Below are 21,945 nucleotides of genomic sequence, written 5' to 3'. Positions count from 1 at the left end.
ATTGGCTGTTGCCTTCTCAGTCTCACATTACCAAAAACAATCAATAGCACTCTCACTGTTATTAGCCAGTTGTAAATATATGTGGGTAATTATGTGGTGATACCAAATATTTTGGACTACCAGTTCATTAAACGTGTTCTGTCTCATCCCATTAACTTCAGTGTATTGATGGCTTTTAAAAGAGGCCCTGCTGCTTTAACAGTTTTAACTATTAGACCAGTAGTCCTTGGTAACACCGACAGTTGGTGGGCTGTCACATAAGCTGCTGTCAAGGCTGCATGCCAAGTAATGATGAATAAAAGTCGGTCCAAGATGATTCAGCAAGGTAGGACACAAAGAGTAGAGAATGTGCTGTTCTGTTTGCTGTATACAATAACAGAGTATGCAGTCTTCCTTTTTACATTTTTTTCCCATGAAAAATTGGGATTCAAGTCATCTATTTTTGTCTAAATTGAGAATGCTTCACCTTGTAATCCTTCATATTGCTTCTTGACTGAATGTTAAAAGTATAAATGCAGAGCTAGTGGAAGTTAGTTTAGATGTTATGTTAATTTATCTGGTATTTTTGCTGATGTCACTGTTTAGTAAATTCCTCAATGCAAAAATGCAGATGCAAACATTAAATGCGACTACTGGAATTTGGATAGGAAAAGCATTTTAAATGTCCAGAACCTCTTAATGCCCTAAGAAGACTAATGATACTTAAAAATATAATACTACAGAAAATCTTTGCATTACTTTGATTGTTTCATAATCTACACTGTGATTTGCCTGCACCAAAACCATCTAGGTGCTTATCCTCGTCAAACCAGTGCTTAGTTATGAAAGCTATGTTATTACTTTTTAAATATGCATTAAATGTACACTACTTTTTTTTCTCTAAAACAAACTTGGCCATGCTGCATCATGGAAGCTCACTTGGCAATAAGATCTTTATTTTTGGCATTTTTTCTATACAATACTGAAACAATGGAGAACCCCCAAACTTTTTTTTTTATTTTATTTTTTTTTTAAGTTTAATAAACCAAACCTTACTCTAACCTTAGCTACAATAATTCATCCAATCCCAATACAGTGAACCAATACAAAAAAAAGGTTTGGTGGAGTTTTTTATACTAATTAAATGAAAGTGGATTTTTGTGTTTACTTTGCCAAAATGATTAAATGAACAAATTAGCCTGTACTTTTTGTAGTGTGTTAAATGACAACGTGTGAGTCACACAGTTTAAGCATTAACTGAAATCAACTGCTGTGACAACACATTGTGTGGCCACCTGACCACATCACAGCACTTTATTTTAATGACCCATTAAAAATCAATCTGCTCTTTGTGTCCTCAGACAGCATCGAAGATTACATCCAGACTACATCATCCAACGTGGAATCAGCCAATCAGGAGCTTGCGAAGGCCAACCAATACCAGGTACAGTGAACCGCCCCGTGCTGTGGCGCCCTCCACACTATGGCATTCACTTTGATCTGTTTTAATTTTGTGTACTTGACTGAGCTTTCGCATTGTAATGCAGTCACAAGAAGCTTAGCTTGATCAGCCATGCAAACAGGGACTTTGCTAACTAGATTACACAGCTTTATCACATCCCCCACTAGCATAATAACAGAGATGATGTAATTTCATGTCATACTTTACTGGCTTTTGCCTTCAGTTAGATTAATTGTATGTAGAGACAAAAAAAAAAAAAAAAAAAAAAATAACATAAAATACTTGCCTGGAGTCTTATAATAACACAAAACCACATATGTGATTCCAATTCCAAGTCTTACTTCTACAGAGATAATGGTTATAAATTAACTTTTTTTCCTACAAGTGTATTGACGTAGAGAGGAAAATGTATTAATGGGAAACAACTGCACTCAGAAATTAAATAGAAAATGTGTTTTTTTTTTTTTTTTTTTCTCTGTGGTTTTTGGGGTGGCTTGAATTTCCACTTCACAGCACATATTGGAGAAACGTTTTATGAGATGCCCAAGGGTCTGCTTTCGCTCTTTTCTTTTCAAGGAAATATACAGTATACATCTACTGCTATTCTTTTAGGGACTATCTCAGTAGGCCAGAGCTCAGAGTGGCTCTGTGCTGTGTAGGCCTCTGGCCATGGTAAATAATGTATTGACTTAAGTGACATTGGGTTAATAAAGGTTCTACCTTTTTTACATGGATAAAATCGCTTCAGAGCTGCATCTGAATTTTCTCACTGCAACACCTTTAGACAGCCATGGAAAACATTGTGTTGTGATTTTATACATTCAGACTGTCAGTTTTTTCGTCCATTAAATGAAGGGGCAATGAAAGGTATACAGTGATATTTAAACAGTTCAGAAGACCATTTCAGTCTGATCACAAAATTGTATTCTATTAAATTGTATTTTGACTAGAATTTGGCGTTTCTAGGATTTGAGGACATTGGGGACTAAGCCCCGATCTCTATAGGTGGATGTGGGGGGGTTATTAGATCTGGAACATTTTATCATTATTAAGGATGATTATTTATGAGAGGGGAATTGCAAAAAGGAGGAACCATGTCAAATTCTAACGGTACTGGGGAGTAATATATGTTTTTATTTAGGCTTATGGGATGTGCATACAACTTTGAATTTCTGCATTTTTTATTTATTTTTAAATATAATATTCCTTCCAAAACCCTGGGCCCGCAAGTGTGGAAGGCATGGTTGCTTTGTAGAATTTTGCCAAATTTGTTCTATCTCTGGTTCTATTTTTGGCTTTTTTTTCCTTTAAAATTTTGGTTAACTTTTAAAGACTTTTGTTGATTCTCTTTTTCTTTAAAACCTTTTGCTGATTTTTTTTTTCTTTTTTTCAAAATTGTTTGTGATTTTATTTTTTGTTTTTCCTTTAAATTTTTTGGGTATATTTTAGAGAAAGCATGCATCCCAAACCTGTATTACAACATTTTTTTATAGCCAGAAACTGTAAAAACAAAATTTATCATCGGATTTTCAAATTTGTCACAGTCCTTGAACAAATCCTGTGGTATGAACACTTAATGCATTTTCGCAAAGTCACCCAGGGAGGCTCAAGGAAAAAAAAATGTAGGATTAGGGAGGGTCAAAAGAAAAAAAAATTCTCTCTCTCTCTCTCTCTATATATATATATATATATATATACGTATTTTGAGTTCAATCCTCGGATGCCAAGGACACCACTGCTAGACAGCTATAGACTCTAGAATTTATTTTTTTCAACATATGCATAGATTTTTAACATCACATCAGCAGCAATTCGATATGAAAACAATTGCTGGGCAGTTTCCAGAGTCTGACATGACTGCAGTGGTTTCTGTCTGTCCCCCCATGCTGCTGCTCTACTACCGAGCGAACAAATGAGCGAATGGCAACAGCTTTCCCATTAATTGTCATTTCATTATCTCAAGGAGAGCTGAGGCGTGACCGAGCTCACAGCGAGCAATTTAGCTCTCCGCCAATCCAGACAGCCGCTGTCTTCGCAGAGGCAGAGCAGCTGAAAGGAAGAAAAACAACAAAGGAGAAGAGGGACAGACAGACAGGCGCAAAGTCAGACAGACAGCAGGATGAACCAAGTCCATATTTTACACTGTCCCATGTTGACAGAAAGTACCATAAAGTACATTTATAGAGTGACATCATAAAAATATGTCACTGTGCATGACTGCAGTCAATTAAAACCATAAATTAGCTCCAGCACTTTATTAAAGCTATTGTGCATTAAAGGGAAATATTGTATGTTCAAGTAATTTTAACAGCTGTCAGGGCTTCTGTACCAGCTGACACTTCAGTTGCTTTCAATGCACATTCAAACTGTCTCCACATTTGTTCTTTAAGCTGACATTTCAACTGCTTTTAGCAGCTACACATCAATTAACAATTCACTAGCTGTCATCTTTTTACCTTTTCACTGACTTTTCAATGGCCCTTGGTGCTAACTCTTCAACTAAGCTGTTTTCGTTGGTGTACTGCACTTCAACTGCAACTTCAACTGGTTGCATCTCGAACCATTCAGCTGACCGTTTAAGTACCTTTGAAGCTTCCACTCCAACTGAAATGTCATGTTCTGTCTGATTGACTGACTGACACTTCTGCAGCTGCTTTAACCTGATATTTATCAACACATTCACACTCACAACTCATCAAGTACAGCTTCGTCAGTGGCCCTTTGCCTAAACTATAAAGCTTTAGGTATTACTATAGCATCAGATTTGGGACGTGTAATTTTCCATTTCCACTTTGCTACATGCTACAGTGTCTTTCAAAATACACTTCATCACTCATAAGGAACTTATGTTTCACCACCAAAAGTAGTTTAAGTTTAAGCAGCAAAACTATTTGGTCGGGTTTCAAAAAATTAAACCATATCACGAGACGACTGTCTAACTTCTATTACCTGGTTGAAAAACTCTAAAATCCACTTTTGTGTCACATGGGACACAAACACTAGTCTCGTGGGTGATGGTCTGTTGTGTGTTTAACCTGTCAACAACTTCTCCCTCCTGCCTGCCTTTACTTAAACTTTCTCATTTTTTTCAGTGTTATTACATTTGACTTAATTGGAGTTAATTGAGTACAATTGAGTTCAACAACCAGAAGGTCTTCCACCTCAAAAGATTTTTCATGTTACTTGACAGTTGGAGTGTTCTCATCAATTACATTTAAACTGCTTTCAATGTCTTTATGCCAGTGGACACTGACGTAACTAAACTGGATTGTTGAACTTAAACCCTGTCTCCTAGAAATTACAGTTGTATGTAACTAAATTGCTGTCTTAATTATGCTGTGGCAATGTAATCGCTGCCCGGATAATGTTCAGAGAAAAGTCCTCTTTCAAAGCACTACAGTCTGTCTTGTACTGTTCCACAAAGGCTTCTCAAGGAGGTGTTTGGATAGGATGGTGGGCATACAAAAGTGCAGAACCTTTCCAAAAAAAACCCTTCATTTGAATCCTTACTACTGTCTGTTGTAAGTTTGGCTAACAAAAGCCCTTTGGCTAAAGGGAAAGTTCACCCAAAAATGTAAATTCAGTTATCGTTTAGTCACCCTCATGTTGATGGAAAGTTGAGTGAAGTTGTATAGTCCACAAAACACTGCTGGAGGTTCACAGGTAAAAGGTGTTCAACTCATCTCCCAAACACTTGACACCACTGACATTTTTCAAAATAACTTGTTATGTCAGGGCTTCAGGACACCTGGATTACTTCAGACAAGCAGTATGGAGACATTCTGTGGTTTTATTATGTTTGGGTTTTTTTTATGTTTGAATCTTGGTTACCATATGCTTCAGTTGTTTTGGAGAGGAGTGCAATGCCTTTTCCCATGAACCTCCGGCAGTGTTTTGTGTAGTATAAAACTTTACCCAACTTCCCATTGTCATGAGGGTGAGTAGATAATGACTGAATTTTCAATTTTGCGTGAACTATCCCTTTAAGTTCAGGGCTAGACCATGATTTGGTTAAATGTTCAGTATCATTCATACTCAACATTTGGGCATTGTACTTCAATTAGCATCATTTCCTTATTATGTAAATAGAACACTTTGCTTGGCATTACATTTTCCTCAAAGCGCATTTGCTGTTTCACATTTGTGATTTATAATTGTAATTTCTAGGGGACACGGCAGGCAGAGGACAGCTCAAACACGTTGAGTTCTAAAATTTCATTGCCATTTCTTTTGCTGTCAGTGCTTACATACTAAAGGGACAATTCACTGTTGAAAGTGGACACTTCAGTTGAAATTGTAGTTGCTCTTATTGCTTACAACTGCTCATTTATCTGCTTTCAGTGATCACTCTTCAGCTGACACTGAACTCTAAATGCTTTAGGTGTAACTCAAATTTTAGGTCTTCAGGTTTAATTCCATATGCTAAGAAATAACATTAGGAATTTTAATCTGTTAACAAGTAGAATTTTCAGCACAAGAGAGCACACTTGAATTATCTTTGATAAGATGTTTTCTAGTCTTTCTCTAAAAATTTGATGTGCCATATTTGGCAGTGTCACTAGAATTTAAGCAAGGTTCTTTAAGTTTGAACAATACCAGTCTGCACAGCCTGCAAAGCTCCCATTGCTGAGTTCATTTCACTATAATAGGTGTTGTCTCTCTCAAACACATTTTAACACTTTTGTCAGTGGCGGTGATGCACATGAACCCTGAACAAATGTTTAAAAAGACCTTCAGTGTCGTATTTTGATGAGACAGATCAGAAGAGGCTGACTCTTTCTGATGCTGTCATGTCCAGACAAAATGATGCAGACCTTCGTGACATATTGATTTTAAGTCAGGGCCAATCTGGAAATAAAGCAGACTAGATGTGCGGACCCAAGATCTGGTTCAGGTTCACTCAGGTGTCGGCAGTTTGGGGGCTGGATCTGCCCCAAGACTTCAAAATGAAAGAAAGAGATTGAACACTTTGCAGCAAGTCTGAGCTCTGACACAGCCCTGAACACTCCTTGATGCGGGGCTACATGCACCACTGCACATCTCCACCGATGGTCAATTAAGAGCGGATGTCATTTTCTTCTCGTGCCCCGCCTTGTCTACTCAGTTTACACTGAAAATAAATTGAATCTATAATCCATTATCCGGGGGGCAGATTACTCTCCGCACTGCAAGTTTCTCTAGTTGCGAAGATGTTTTATCACCTCATCTGTGTTCAGTGGACCACAAACTCTGATTGTTGATCGCTGCACAAGATGGTTTATAATTACCAATAAAACACAGATGTTCGAGCACTTCAGCTGTTGCCTTTTCACACGTCTAAAAAAATAACTTCTTATTGATTTGATTTTGGGTTGGGGGGGTTCCATGCTGATGTCATTGTTAAGACTTAAAAGTCCATCCATCTTCGGAGCTGAAATTGATCTCCCAGTGAGCAACTACATCCCTCTGGGCCTAAAAAAAATCAATGTAACACAGTTTTCCTCCAGCTTAATTGAGGATAATATAGAGCTCTGGCTATTGTGATCATGAAAGGAGCAGAGGAAGAAGGAGGGGGGGGAAAGAAGGCAAAAAAGAGGAAGATGGCTTGTAAATGAATGGGTAGAAGGATGATGAACCTATCCACACACAGACACATACAAATTGTTGCCCTTTTGACAAATAGGATAATGAAAAAGAATAACCTAATCACAGTGTTAAAGCTCTGAGTGATCACTGCGCTCGGACAGGGGGGATGGGCTAATGCTGACAGATTGTAGGGAAACCAGCCCACTGTTCAATCACTCTTGGCCCAGTCCCTCCGGACTCTTTATGCTTCTTTGAAGGATATGGAGTGGAAATAACAATGTTTGAAGTCACCCAAGTTGATGTCAGTGACACTCCTCTGACTCTGCCGCATAAGCCACAGCTGGCCAGAGTATACTGAGGAGAAAGGAGAAAACTTGACTTCAAATAAAAGGTAAAGAAACATTTTTGAGCTGAACCTTTTAAATCAATTAAAAATAATATTAAATGTCAAAAGGCTCACTAGCAACTGTGGTGTTCAATATACCCAATAACCCAAACGTGTTAGATAGAACAATCCAAATGCAAACACATTTTGGGATTTTAAAGAAGTATTTCACTGCTGGAAAGATGGAGTTTTAAAAAAAATTAGGCCATCTCTGCAGTAGAAAGACACACATACCTTTGAAATTGTCGTTACATGACCAGAGAAAAAGGGGAAAAGAATGCTTTTGCTCAAGAAGTAGAAAAAATACAACCATCAAAATGCACTGCACCCCACTAGACCAAAATAACAACAACAGTCACGTGAAAAAAAAGGAAAAAAAGCTAAAAAAAAAATAAAATTAAAAATATAATTTTCTAATGATTTTCTCTCTTTCTCTATTTCTCTCTGTTTTTACAAATTAATTTCAAGCTTGTTTTCTTTCCACATTTTACTAGTTTCTTAGTTGTTGATTTTTTTCATGTTTTTGAAAGAAACCAAACCGTTTTTCCTCAAGTTTTTAATGCTTGTGAAAAGCATCTAAATGCAGCACAAGAAACTGATGTAGATCCAGGTTTCAAAGGGTTAAATGCTAAGCTAAGTCATGGTCTAAAACTTTTGAGGCAAGAAATAGACAGCTCAGTAACACAATCTTGGTTTATATTTGATCAGCGCTGCTCAGTTTAACTGTTTGATCTCAGTTTTTTAGCCTCCGTTTTGCCTAATCAGGAAACAGCATGGTGACCACTTCCTGTTCACAAACTCTTGCTATTACAGCTAAACAGGGCATTAAAACATGTCTCTGAAAACATTTTAGGAGAGAAATAGGCATCGCTGTAATTGAATCTTTATATCTGATGGGTACTGCCTAGTTTTACCGTTTAATCTGAATTTGCTCCGAGTTGGAAAGAGAGAGAAATAAAGAGGGGCAGGTGAATCTCTTGATGCACTTCTGTACTCTCTGTGTTTGTGGTGGCACCATGGGTGATGGGCAATACTAAAATGCGAAAGTAGAGACTGTAGTTTGAGCAAAAGCCGGAGAGTAAATGCATTGAATTGAGCAAGAGTGCATTTTATTGCTTTTGAATTCAGCTTTTCATTTGAGGAAGGAAAGGGTATGCTGTATTGCCATTTGGCTGGGCTGGTGTTAGACGTGGCAATAGAAAGTCCACTTTAGATTTATTAATATGACTCCCTGAAAAAGCGATTTGGTAAACTGCTTTCCGGTCAAGGGCATTGTCTCCATAGTGTAAATTTGGGAAAGAAAAGCATGATCAAAAACTCATAGATATGGTAATAGAACTCATGTATGCTTTTTGATGCCCTAAATGAATATCAATACATAACAAAGCCGTTTTTACAGTTAAAGTGCATCTCATTTTTTGGCGGCGTGGATGTGTTGTATTACCCTGTTGTTGAAGGATGAATGTCACTGTTTATGCACTTTTACTATTTTATTGTCTAGGTTTATGATGATTCAATACCATATGCTGTACCATGTTGGTCTATAAGGTAATGGCTATTCTTGAGGCATGAGTCCGTTGACATTGGCAGGAATGGAAAAGTACTAAAACATTTTACTCAAGTTAAAGTATTGTTATTTAAAAGCAGTTCTCAGGTACAAGTAAATTTCTTGTACTTACCTAATGCTATGGGGGGTGTATGATGCTGTTATATGATAGACCTATTAAATTTGGATATTAAATTAAAAAAGCTAAAGATACCCCTGAGAGTGCAACAAGCAATATTAAGCCACATAAATTAAATAACCTGCCATTTAACAGCAGGATAAAACATCTCCAAGGCAGCTAACATGGACACAGAAACAATAAAGTCCACAGCAGCCGCAGCCACAAACACAAAGCAAAAAAAAAAGAGAGCTGCACAATTTTGCACAATGTGTAGCACACATGCAACACTTTGTTGCCTAGCAACGTTGATGTCCTCCTCTGGAGAGTGCGGTACATTCATCACAGTGAGTTTGTTGTCGTACTCACCTGTCTGAACGTCACTCTGAGCCTTGAGCACTGCAAAGTCCTCTTCACTCTACTCCAGGTTTTTCTATGCTTGTTCATTCTCAAAGCTTAAGATAAGCAGTCCACTCAGCCTCTCTGTCCCACTGCACAGCTCAGAGGGAGAGCGGAAATCACCTCTGGAGGATTCACCATGAGCATTTCAGTATTTTATCAGATACGTGCACCTATAGGTAATGCAACATTGTGGATGTGTTTGATTCGGGTCACTTAGCATGCTCGCCAGGTGGTGCATTAAACCACTGCTTTATTAAGGTAGATTCAGCCTTTTTTTCATATAGTAACCAGGTATGATAATGATATCCCTAACCCTTACAGACATAGTTGCATTGTTAAACTTACAAATTGCGAGGCTCAAGCCCAATATAAATGCTGCGATTTTAGGTTTTCCAGCATGAAAGATGACCAACATGAAAGAAACATGGCGATATCTTTGTTCATGGCTTCATCTTTAGTCATGGCTCTAAAACGGTGGTCCTGCTTTGCGCAGTGAGAGTTCTTGCAAGCAAAGACAGCCAGTTAGTTACGACCTGCGTCTAGTAACTAACCAATAAAAATGCAGCATGAAATGACTCATCGATCAGCACAACTCAGCTACATGCAAGTAGATGCTAAGACTAACTTCAAGCTCTTGTTGCACAATTGGCGTGCCAAGTTGGTCTCTTTTCCCCAGAGATGACCACATCAACATTTTCCTCCTCCTCCTTTTCTTCAGACTTAGATGGTTGATGCACGCCGACAATGTGTTGATTTTGCGTGTTGATGTAGATGCACATACATCATAACATACAATTCAGTAGGTGATGTCATCGTACAGTCTGTATACATTAAACTTAATGTCATACCCACGTTTTTTAAGATCCATGTTGCCCAGTGTAGCTGCACTAAACTTATAAGATCGATTAAAATCACACAGTCTGTAGGAGGCTTAAGAACGTGTGTTTCAAGGATGTCACCTGTCTGGACATGAAGCTCTGTCCTCCTGCAGTTAAAAACACACCGGCAGCTTTTGAGGCAGCGGATGATTTGGGTCTCCCTCCTGCTTCATTCTTATGCAATTAGTCAAAACTTTTCCATGTGACTTTTTTGTTTTTACTTTGTAATGTGAAATGAAAATACGTACTAAAAGTTAAAAAAAATGCTTCCAAAAGTAAAAGTACACAGTTGTTACAATAACAAGTGAAACTTTAATTTGTCACTTCCACCCCTGTTTCTGGCTGTAACTATATAGCCTGTTTGAATATGTACCGCTATATGTTGGGAGTTCTTTCTCAATAACCCTATCAACTCCCCACCGATACAATGTATCATCATCATGCTGGCATAAGTCAACAAAAGTCTTAGATTTTGCAACTTTATATCAATAATGTTTGACACTCAGTATGTTTATTAGCACAAAATAGTCCGGTTTTGCCCTGATTCAAATCAGGGCAAAATCCTCATTCAATATTCTTACTAAGCTATTTACATGTCTAATGAAAATGAATATTCCATTAACACTCCTGTTTACATGCAGCTGTGCATACTCTAATTAACATGTCCAAATATATGTTGTTTTATCATGTCAACATATGTAAAAGTACAACAGCTGGAGCTGCTTGTCATTTTGCTTCTTTGCATCAAAATAGGATTTTTTCACAGTTTGCCTTGTTTGCCCATATGAGCTCTGCTTCCCTCTTTCATTCCCTCAACCTCCTTGAAAAAGTAGTGATACTTGTGCTCATCCAAAAACCTCTTGATATCCAAGTCTTTCATAGTGTTTAAAAGTGGATGTGTGACTTCTCCCAACCAGAAATGAGAGCTTTTCTACATGCAACTTTCCCACAGTCTTGCAAACTTTTGAAAAGATGGTTTGTGTACAATGTATCCATGACAACGGAAAGAGCATAGTGTAAACAGATGAAAGGCATATGTCACAAACTGAAGTAAAAACACCATTTGAGATGCATGTTCCGAAATGGCTGTATACACGCCCAATTAATGCTTCACAAACCAGAATAAAACGTATCTCACGTCTTAATTGGAAAATACAAAACTTGGAAACAGTAATATTTAAGTGGAATATGCTGTTAATAGGACCCAGATCAAATTGAGAATATTGTAATATTTGTAATATTCAGGGTACTGGTGCGCATGTAATCACAGCAAATTTCGTAGAGGCGATTGTCTACTTTCTGTCACTGGTTACTGTAGAGAAGCAGTAACTACGTAGTTAGGTCATCAAAGCCTTTCCATCAGCTGTTTTACATAGCTACTGTAAGTTTGGTAGGCTTAAAACCCTCTATTAGGCACAAAGTCATGCTTTTTGTTTCAAGTTTAGAATTTGAAATCTTACAAAAACTGTATGTTTTGAGTGAACACTGTTGACAAAGTGCCTCCTACAGAAACTTGATTAACTGTAAATCCCAAATCAGAAAGCCCAAGCAAAAAAAGCAATCACAGAGGCAGTCATGCTGTTTGACTGACAAGTGATCTGTAGACAGTGCCATGCACAAACAGAAACGAGGTCTGAGCAACAAAGTTTGAGGACAAAGAAGAACACAAGAACACAACAGTGATGATTACTGAGCTGTGATGTTTATAGTCAAACTGCAAACAGCATTATTTTCATATTTTACATTCAGATATTTTCATTGCATGTATGTTTCCGAATTAGAATGCAATATGTCGTTTGGACCCTCCAATGACCACTACCCCAAAATTTCTACCTCCAACCCTGAAGCAGGGAGCAAATACCTGCAGGGTTTAAAGTTGCAGCAGAGTACAAAGCCAGGCTGCACCACAGTTTTGGTGGTTTCCTTTGTTGATTCTCTCTCTCTCTCTCTCTCTCTCTCTCTCTCTCTCTCTCTCTCTCACACACACACACACACACACACACACACACACACACACACACAAACACACACACAGATGTGATGTTAAAGGCACTACAAAACCAGATTTTCCCTATTGAATCCAGTGTGATTGTGTACACCGCACTTTGCTCTTAGATTAGTTCACCTCTCTTGCCCAAGGTTAACCCTCAGTAGCTACCTCTGTGAAAAAAAGGCTTCAGTCTGTCTTCATTTCTAGTCTTTAAGAGTTTGGATGAATAAATCATGTCATAATAAATGGATTTGCTGTTACTTTAGACAATGAGATCTGTAGTATTTGGACAGAGGAGAAACAGTTGTATAACTCTATCGTGATGCATGTTACTGGGGATTTAACGATGCAACTCATTTTTCAATATCACTTGCAAATTGTTATTGATACTGTCATAGCACTGAAAAAGAAGAAAGAAAACACTTGAGAAGAAAACACTGGACTCCCACATCAAAGTCCAGGGTTTGTTGGATCCATCCACCACCATAGGCACTTTCATACTCCTTATATCACATTTTTACGGGCAGTGTTTGAACTTGATGCAATCCAGCGGCATGCCATGCGGACGTGACAGGTTCCGTTCAGCTGTGCTCTAAACTGATGCTGCCTTTCCACCAATCATCTTGCCGTGGCAGGTGCTGTCTGGTCATCTGGTGGCATATCATAACACTGCAAACGTTTCTGTCCAGCCGCATTCTCAACTGACGCCGTCCAGCAGCGTATTATGATCTTACACCAAAAGCTCTGCAAAAGTGATATTTGACTTTGGAATTACAACGGGCTGGCTAGCATGAATGTAATGCCAGGGTGAGTTATTTGGGTGAAGCAAAATGGTAATTCACACTGGCATTGAGCTGACCAATCGTCAGTTGTTTCTGTTGCTGAAGTCTGTAGGTTCTTTTAACATAACCCCAGGCCCACTGCACATCTTACCTGCCAGCTGATGCACTCTACTGCCTGCCAGTGCTGGCCTTCACAATTACACCAGTGCAGTTTGGCTGGTGGGTGTCTCTTGACGCAGGCAACTTTGGGGTCAGTGAACAGCTTTGTTTTGTGGATTGGCTGGGGTCTCTGTTACCAACACATCTAATTAAATAATAGTTACAGACATTTTGCACAGCTGGCCTAGAAACACAGTCTTGGCATTGTTGTATTTGTTTCTCAGTGGGTGACAGTTTAGAGGTCTACTTAACGTATGTAAAACAAACATCGAGACACTTGATGTATACCCTATGATAGTAGTCCTATTGTTCCATTGTTGTCAAGATATGTGTAGCCTACATTTTGAATGAAAGACACAGTGCAGTTGATTCAGGATTTTTTTATTTAAACAGCACCAAATGTCAGCAGTGTACAAAGTAATCTGCTGGTTTTCTTGGTTTATCTAGGTTGTCTGGTAGGATTTCTGGTGCTTGCTGTAGATTTCTGCACAATGCTGATGACAGTGTAGACGTATAGAAGCTCCTGAAAGAAAAAGAGTGCCGCAGAGTGTGTACGCATCTGTGGTTGCTGAGAGGATGAGGCATACAGTACTAAGACTTTTCAAATTCTTAATCTGGTTTTAACTATTTCTTTTGACAATGTGTCTTGATAAATACGTATGGGTTGTGATAGGTCCCTTCAAGGTTTCAATAACTTTCCTTGCTTTTGTTGCCAAGATTGTGTATGCAAGATGGCCACTGAGTATTCATGGCTAATGTTATGTTGGTCTGTAAGTCAGCAGGGTCTGACATGACTAGTCAGTCTTAGTTTTCCAGTTGTCTGTATGTTGCTCAGGTCAGAGTGACAGGCCCAGAACAAAGTGACTCGGGGTGTATTTGAAACTTGTTTGGATGCCTTTGCAGCTGCAGAGCTAGCAACCAAAAGCTATAAAAATAGTGTAGGTGTTAATGGTCCTGTGTGTGCTCCCATAAAAGCAGATTATGATAGAGCACAGCTGGAAAAACCTGTGAACTGTAGGAGGTAAATACGGCATGTTACTTTTTCTGCAACAGTTTGCTTTATTTGCAGTGGTTCCTCAAAAGTATTGTATGTCTTGCAGTTACATCCCAGGACCTCTCTAACTAAAAGAGCTGTTTTACTCAAGAATCAGTTTTACTGCTGTTCAGAGTGCATTTAGCTTGACACATATCACTAACTATGGCTACTACTTTGTCATTATAAAACACATTATACAATCATACCTTCAGGCTTTTAAACTCTGTTTGTTATTGTTGACAGCTATTGTTAGCATACATATGAATATGCATAAGCACCCACCGGGGTGATGCTTGTGAAGACGTGGGCAGATGAGTCAAAATTCTAAACACAGTTTGAGACTCAGACTTCAAGCAAACATAACAAGATGGTGATATCGAGTTATCTAAGAACTCAGCCTTTTGCTTTTTTTTAAAAACCCATTTGGCAGAAAATGTTGACTCTGTATGTTTCTGCAAACTAGATACATTTGCATGTTGTTATGTAGTACTGAAACTTTATACTTCAGCAATGCTGTGGTTAAAATGTGGTCAGGTTTAGGCAAAAAACAAAACAAAACAAAAAAAAAAACACTTGGTTATGGTTTGAAAAAGATCATGTTTTGGCTTAGAATACTTGGTTTTGGGGGTATAATGCATATTCTTAATTTAACCAGGTAAAAGACTCATTGAGATTTAAAGTATCTTTTCCAATAGTGACCTGACCAAGAGGGCAGCTTAAAAAAGCTACAACAATAAAGGGGGCAGCAAATTTAAAAGCTTATTTGCCAAGTTCTGTGCGAACCTTGGGGACGACATCAAAAGAGTACTGTGAGAGTGCAGGCCATATTGATTCTGGTTTTTACACATATAAGTACATAAATAAGAGGGAACCAGCCCAAGTAGACTCTTATGTATAAAAACTGACCAGTGTGAGAACCTGCGAACAGATAGAGAAGGCCAATTAGCAGCAGTGTACAATGTACAGTGGTGTACACAGTACCCACAGCCAGTAATGACATGTAAAGCACAATGGTAAACAGTGTCTAATTTCTTTAGGCAATGATCAGGTGCATTCATAAAAAGCAGATCACTATAATCCAACATAGGTAAAAATGTTGCCAGAATCAAGTGTTTCCTTGACTTAAGCGAGAAACAAGATTTATTTCGGAAAAAGAAACTTAATTTGAGCTTCAGCTTTGAAACAAGGTTATCAATGTGAGGTTTGAATGACAAAGTTTGGTCATTAGTAATAACAAAATACTTGTAGGTGTTAACCATTTCAATTTCAACTCCTTGGGCAGTTACGATCTTAGGTAGAGTAGATGGGAGCTTTTTTTTCCATTCGAAAAGAGCACGACTTTTGATTTGTCTGCATTTAAAACAGGCTTGAGTTGAGTCAGATGGGACTGAACAACATCAAAGGCAGACTGCAGAAATGTAAGAGTTTGGGCTGCTGGGGGAGACAAGCAGTAGATAAGGGTGTCATCTGCATAAAAATGAAAAGCAGCATTTGATAAATTGACACAAAGATTATTCACATATATGGTGAACAACAGTAGACCTAATATGGAGCGCTGGGGCACGCCTTTTGATACAGGGAGGAAGGCAGAACAAGACCCAGCAAACTCTACACACTGTGTTCTATCAGACAATTAATCAGTGAACCACCTGATGCAGACTGATGCAGTGACAGAGTATTTGTGTCTGAAAAATCTTTCAGTTGTTCACTAACAAGCTTCTTAAGTACTTTTGCTAAAACACACAACATACAGATTGGCCTGTAGTTATTAATGATGGTGGGATCCCCTCCCTTCAACAAAGGAAGAACATATGCAGATTTCCACACTTCTGGAATCACGTTTTGAAAATGTAAAGATTACAAATATGAGTCGGAGGTTCCGCAATAAAGTCAACAGCCAACCCTAAGAAGTAGGGATCAAGCCCATCAGGACCTGCAAAATGTTCATTAAAACAATTAAGAATAGCAGATTTATCAGTTATAGTATGTGAGTCTTTCACAATGCAGGCTGGCAACTCATTATTAACCACATTTCCAATAGAGGTTTTTATTGTTTTCCAGAATTTCTTGGGGTCATTCAAATTTGTAGTAGTTTTAGAGAGTTAAAATTCTGATTTCACCTTTTTAACGAGAGAGATAAAACAATTACGAAGCTGTCTAAACACCACCCAGTCAGCCTGGGATTTTGATTGTCTTGCCTTAGCCCAAGCAACATCCCTGTCTTTTAACAAATTAGACAGCTCAGGGGACAATCAGGGAAAATCCGACCTTTAACAATGAATTTGCAAAATGGGGCATGTTTATTTATAATATCAGTAAGGGCATTGTGAAAGTATTTCCAGGCAAATTCCACTTCATTAATAAGATGGATTTTTTTTCCAGTCAAAGTTCCACAAATCATCGAAGAACGCTTGCTCATAGAAAAATTAACTTAAAATCAAGTTTAAAAATTATTCGTGATTTTGTTTTTGGGAGCATACTTAGTCTGACTGTAGCTATTACACAGTGATCGCTCAAATCGTTGGCAAAAATTCCAATGTCTGAAAATTTGTGGGCAGCATTTGTCAAAAATAAATCAAGATCTGCACTAGAAAAACAGCCATTTTGGGGTAAAAACAGTCTGATTTTGACATAATCCCCACTGGAAAAACAGCAAAGGGTCTCTACAACACGACTGCAATTGGAGCCTAAAAAGCCACCAGAAACGCAGCAATTTCTTAAACACAAAGTGTTTTGTAGTTTGTTGATCTTAAAAAATGGTCTGCAGCTTGGTGAGCTACCATCCACTGTCTCTCCACCATCTGTTGATAACATCAGCTCATACACTTACAATGCAAACATTTTCTTCTAGCGAGTGTGCTGTCTTTTTTCAGCTTCAATTAACATTAAAACCTTAGCTTCACAATCTTAAACTGAAGCAACTTAAACTACATCACTCATCGAATGATTTACAAAGAAAATATGGCAGATATAAGGTCAACATGAAATATTGTGCTAAAAATATTATGCTTTCTTTACTGTTTTATGCAATTGGTTTACTGTGAACAGAATTGCCCTTTTGGGATAAATAAAGTTGTCTTTATCTTAAAACTAAAATATAAACACTAACACTGCAAATGAGTTTATCTGAAAAAAAAATCTAGCACCAGCACCAATTTAACATTACAGCTCTTTTTTTTTTTAACTGCAACAAAACTGTGGCAATGAAACAAGATAATGCTCGAAGGGATTATTACAGCCCATTCTTAACTTTCTAAACCTAACCATGTCATTTTGTTGACTGCTGGCATTGGTTGCCAAGTGCTTTTGTGTCCTAATGCTTTTGTTGACATCTCGACATTGGTTGTGGCATCCTGGAGCATAAACAGTAGATGCAGGAGGATACACTGCTTATTATATGTAAATGTGAAAGTCCACTGACAAAGCAGCGATATGTGACAACTTTGGGTGCGAACATATTGCACATTAATGTTTTCTTTTTCTTTCATGTTGTTTTGGAATGCTGTGCATCCCCTCATATCTGAAAACAGTAATAAGTAAATTCAGCATGCCTTTCATGTTTTTTATACTTATGTAAACAAGGACTATTGGCCCTATATTCCAAAACAAAGGGATAATGTGTTGTAATGCGTTGGACTGAAGTAAAACTAAAGGTGTAACACAGAACTGATTGACAATTTATACAATATGCTTTAAATAACAGTCAAACCAGGCGGGATCAGAATGATCCCAGAGGACGAAAGGTGTATGGCAATCGGGAGGACAATTTATGAGCCAGAATGGCACCCATACCCTTAAACTGTGATCCCCAATAAGATGCCTGCCACCATGTAGGACTGTAATGACAGTGATCCACATCCACAAATGCACATATGTTATTTAATTACTGTTTGGCAAATAGCGTACATTTTACTACCGTTGTTTGTTTGTTTTATAATCACATTATTATGAATTTTAAATTTGTATGCTATTTAGTATTAAATTTTTTAAGTGAGGGTGCAACGCATGCTTTTGCACTCTTGCCCTTGTAAAACCAAGCTTGCAGAGAGAAATATTCATTATGTCAGAGGTAAAGGACATGACTTGCTGATATGTTTCTCTTCTTTTTTTTTTTTTCTTTCTCAACAAAAGGCCAATCAGTCTTTAATAAAATCCCAAATATGCTGATGCTGGTGAGAGTTTTTGTTCCATTGTTGACAATGGCTGTGACAGGGCTTCCTCCCAGGATGCCAGGATTGGCCGTGAAGTCTGTGTTTATTTGCTGCTCTTCTTAAATATCATAATCAGGGTGACTGCATGGGACTCTGAGTTTTATGTAAATTGCATATAAGCCGATTACAAGTGAGGCAGTTCCGCTGTAAACATTATTTATTTTATGGACTTCCAATTTTCCCAACCAGATGCGATAAAGGGAAAATAATATTATGGCCATTATCATTGCATTGCATTATTGTTGTATTATGAGGATATTTCTCATGTCACACAAGGTAAGTAGTTTTTCTCCCAGAGACACAGCAAGTTTGTCTTCCATGTTAGGGAGGCGGAGATGAGATAGATCGTTGCTTCGTATGGCAGTCCCATCAGCTTTAATGGTTATCATGCAGTTTTCTGCATTCTGCCTCAGAGAAATAAATGTTTTTTAAATGGTTTATGGTTGTTAAAGTCTCAGAGGGCCTTTGAAATATTGAAAAATAGAAAGGTTCATTCTCTCCCTTTCCTATCTCCTCTTTTCTGCTCTTGACCAGCAACGCTGACCTTCATATGGAGGTGCGGGATTTCTTGAAAGTGAAGCTGTTAAAAGGAAGACTTCTATATAAAAAAACTGACACTGCACTAAAGAAAACCATGCTCTCTTCCCAGAGTAAGATGCCTTCATGGACCCTATTTTCCCATAACATTTTAGTGAGGACATTGTGGAGAATCCCTCTCCACATAGGAAATAATATCCTAAACCTGAACCTCCAGCTCATTTCCAGAGCCTTCTGTTTTGTCTTTGGTATTCTTTTGTGTAAGAATCAGACTGAATGGGGCTTTGGTAACTTTTGCTATGACCTTAAGATATTTCAGAGAATAAAACGCTGCAGGGATGAGATTTGTTTCTAGGCCAACATGGTAGTTAGTATCGCCAAGGTTTCTTTGACAAAAAAAAGCCTATGGCATTTTTCCATTGGATTTTGGATGATTGCAGGAGAGTTGGAAAACAAAATGTAATCATGCGTAAATGTTTTGTTCAGCAAGATAATATTCACAAATGAACACTGATGTAATGATTTTTGAAGAAAAACTGCAATTATCAGAAGTAAAAAGCTAATGTTAGATTGTAAACAAAGTACACTCTTCTCATGATGGCAACATCACCGCTACCATAAGGCTATAAAGCAGCCTGGAGTGATGGCATCCTGTAGTCTCGTTGAGCCACTTGTTAGCGTGAAGACATGTAAAAAGCTACAAAATTCATGAAAGAGATATTAGCAGAGCTTTTTTTATGTTGGAGAACAAAATGTGAAAGTCTCTTCAGCTTGTGTTAACCACAGACTGCATTTCAGGCATCCACCCAAAAACACATTCCAAAAACCCTTTGACTTTGAGACGAAGGAACCACAAGTGCTAAAATGCTAACTCATTTCCAGGCTTTAGTACTTGTCCCTGTACTGCTCTATTGAAGTCCTTATTCTTCAAAACAGTTAACCCTTTGAAACCTGGATGGATTAGGTTCAGGGGAAAGAGACGCATGGTAAAGTGTAGAGAAAATACATCACATTTCAGATAGGAAGCAAAAATAAGACTCCTGCATTAAAGTCCACGGTTTATAAAACCCATCCACCTCCTCTCCAGCTTATAATAACACCCCTGACCAGTTCTGTTTGGCTGCGTTCTCAGCTGATGCCATCCAGTAACCCATCATGTTGATGCAGAAGGTGGGTTTTGGTGTTGGGATCTTACACAGAAATCACTTGAATGAGAAAATTAGTAACAGATCATTTTGTTCTGTAAAGTTAGGCTATTTTCTTTTTTCCCTTTTTTTTTGTTTTTACAGTTTTTATTGGGATCAACTCACTTTTGGAGCCAGCCTTAAGTGGCCATTCAAGGAACTGCAGTTTTTGTCACTTCCTCATTCCACACTCCATTTTTCAGTCTTAATGCTGCTGCTTGGTCAGTGCCACTGAGGAAAAACTGCTTAAGAGGATTCTCAGCTCCTACAAGAATTAAACTCTCACTAAAACTTTTTTTTTTTTTTTTTTTTTTCACCTACAACATCATACTTTAAGTTGACTTTAGCTTGTGGGAGCCTAATTTGTCAAATAGCAGATATCCATCTTTAAAAAAAACAAAAACAAAACAAAACAAAAAAAAACCAGATTGATCATATTCCAGCTTAAATATGAACTTGTATTAGACTTTAAGAGTGACTAGTATAGAAGGTGTGAGAAAGACACTGTCTCCTCCCTGAGGGCTTGCAGCACCCATAGGCCCTGAAGCGCTGGCACTAAGGACACCATTCTCTGGCAGATTAAGTCACTGGTGATAAGAGCATCCCTCCTCTATCCTCCTCTGTCTCTCCCTCTGCGAGTCTCTCTGTCCCGCCTCTCAGCCTGCCCCACAATCTGGAAAATTCTGGTTTTAAAAATACCGCAACACTTCCTTTGTTGTACTAAGCCCTTTTTTGTTCCCCTCTACCTTATTTATTTTCTTGTTCCCCCCAAATAACAGCAGCACCGGGATGAGCGAGCAGGAGAAATAGAAAACGGAGGGAAAGAGCGTTTGGAAGAGAGAGGGAGGGAGGGAATACAGTATATAGAGAGAGGGAGCGACTCAGCACTGTCAGAGTGAGCAGAGAGAAGGAGAGGATGGCAGAGAAAGTTTATAAGGCATAGTTTAGGAGGAAACGCGTGAGAGAAGCTGGGGAATCTGTGGTGGCCAGCTGCAAGAGGGGAGATAGCGGAGAAAGGCTTTTAATTCTCAATCCCCACAGAGCCTTTGAAAATTACCAATCTTCTTATCACAGACGCAGGGCTGCTTATGCAAATTGTTGTGGAGTGGAACGTTTAAACGGAAAATTACTCGACAGCATTTTTTTTCTCCCCCTCTCCCTCTCTCCCTCTCTCTTCCACACAGAAAGCCTGTTTTGAGTCTCAGATAAGAAGATGAATTGCTCTCTCCGTGCTTTGAAGCGCGTCAGGATTTAAAGACTCCAGCCTCGGCTCTGGTCTAACGCGGCTGCTCTCGCTGCCTTTGTAGCAGAAAACAGGCTGGGGAAAAAAAACGGGAGAAAAGGCATTTCAAAACAACATAGATTCTTTGCTCCAACACAGCGTCAATGCCTGAGGAGACAAGGAAATATAAATATTCCCTAACCCCCCTCTTCACTCTATTTACTTTAATTTTTAAATTTTTTCTTTTTTTTTGCTTAACACAGTCAACACTTTTTTTTCAGACATGGAAAGTAATTGACATGGATGAATAAAGCTATGCTGCGAAGTGGAAATGTTTGAAGCATTTGAAATCTAAATTTGACCACAGGCAATATTAGAAATGAAATGGCAAATCGTGTTGAAAATATATAATATAAGCACTTAAAATGAAAAGGCCTATTGAATGCGTTTATGGGATTGTTTCGTTTAACATGTTTCTGAGCTTCATGC

At 38.3% G+C, this 21,945-nt stretch overlaps 1 protein-coding gene across 1 annotated transcript in view; it reads left to right on the top strand.

Annotated features, from left to right (window-relative positions):
- Positions 1 to 21,945, top strand: part of tsnare1 (T-SNARE Domain Containing 1) — a 201,540-nt gene that overhangs the window by 136,828 nt on the left and 42,767 nt on the right. The window contains exon 10 of the mRNA XM_042490496.2: positions 1,341 to 1,423. Coding sequence (XP_042346430.1) covers positions 1,341 to 1,423 — 83 coding nt within the window. The remainder of the gene's footprint in view (positions 1 to 1,340; positions 1,424 to 21,945) is intronic.

The sequence above is a fragment of the Plectropomus leopardus genome, chromosome 11 (genome assembly GCF_026936395.1).
Source record: "Plectropomus leopardus strain MGB_pleo_1.0 chromosome 11, ASM2693639v1, whole genome shotgun sequence".
Classification (NCBI taxonomy): domain Eukaryota; kingdom Metazoa; phylum Chordata; class Actinopteri; order Perciformes; family Serranidae; genus Plectropomus; species Plectropomus leopardus.
This window is presented reverse-complemented; position numbering and strand designations above follow the sequence as displayed.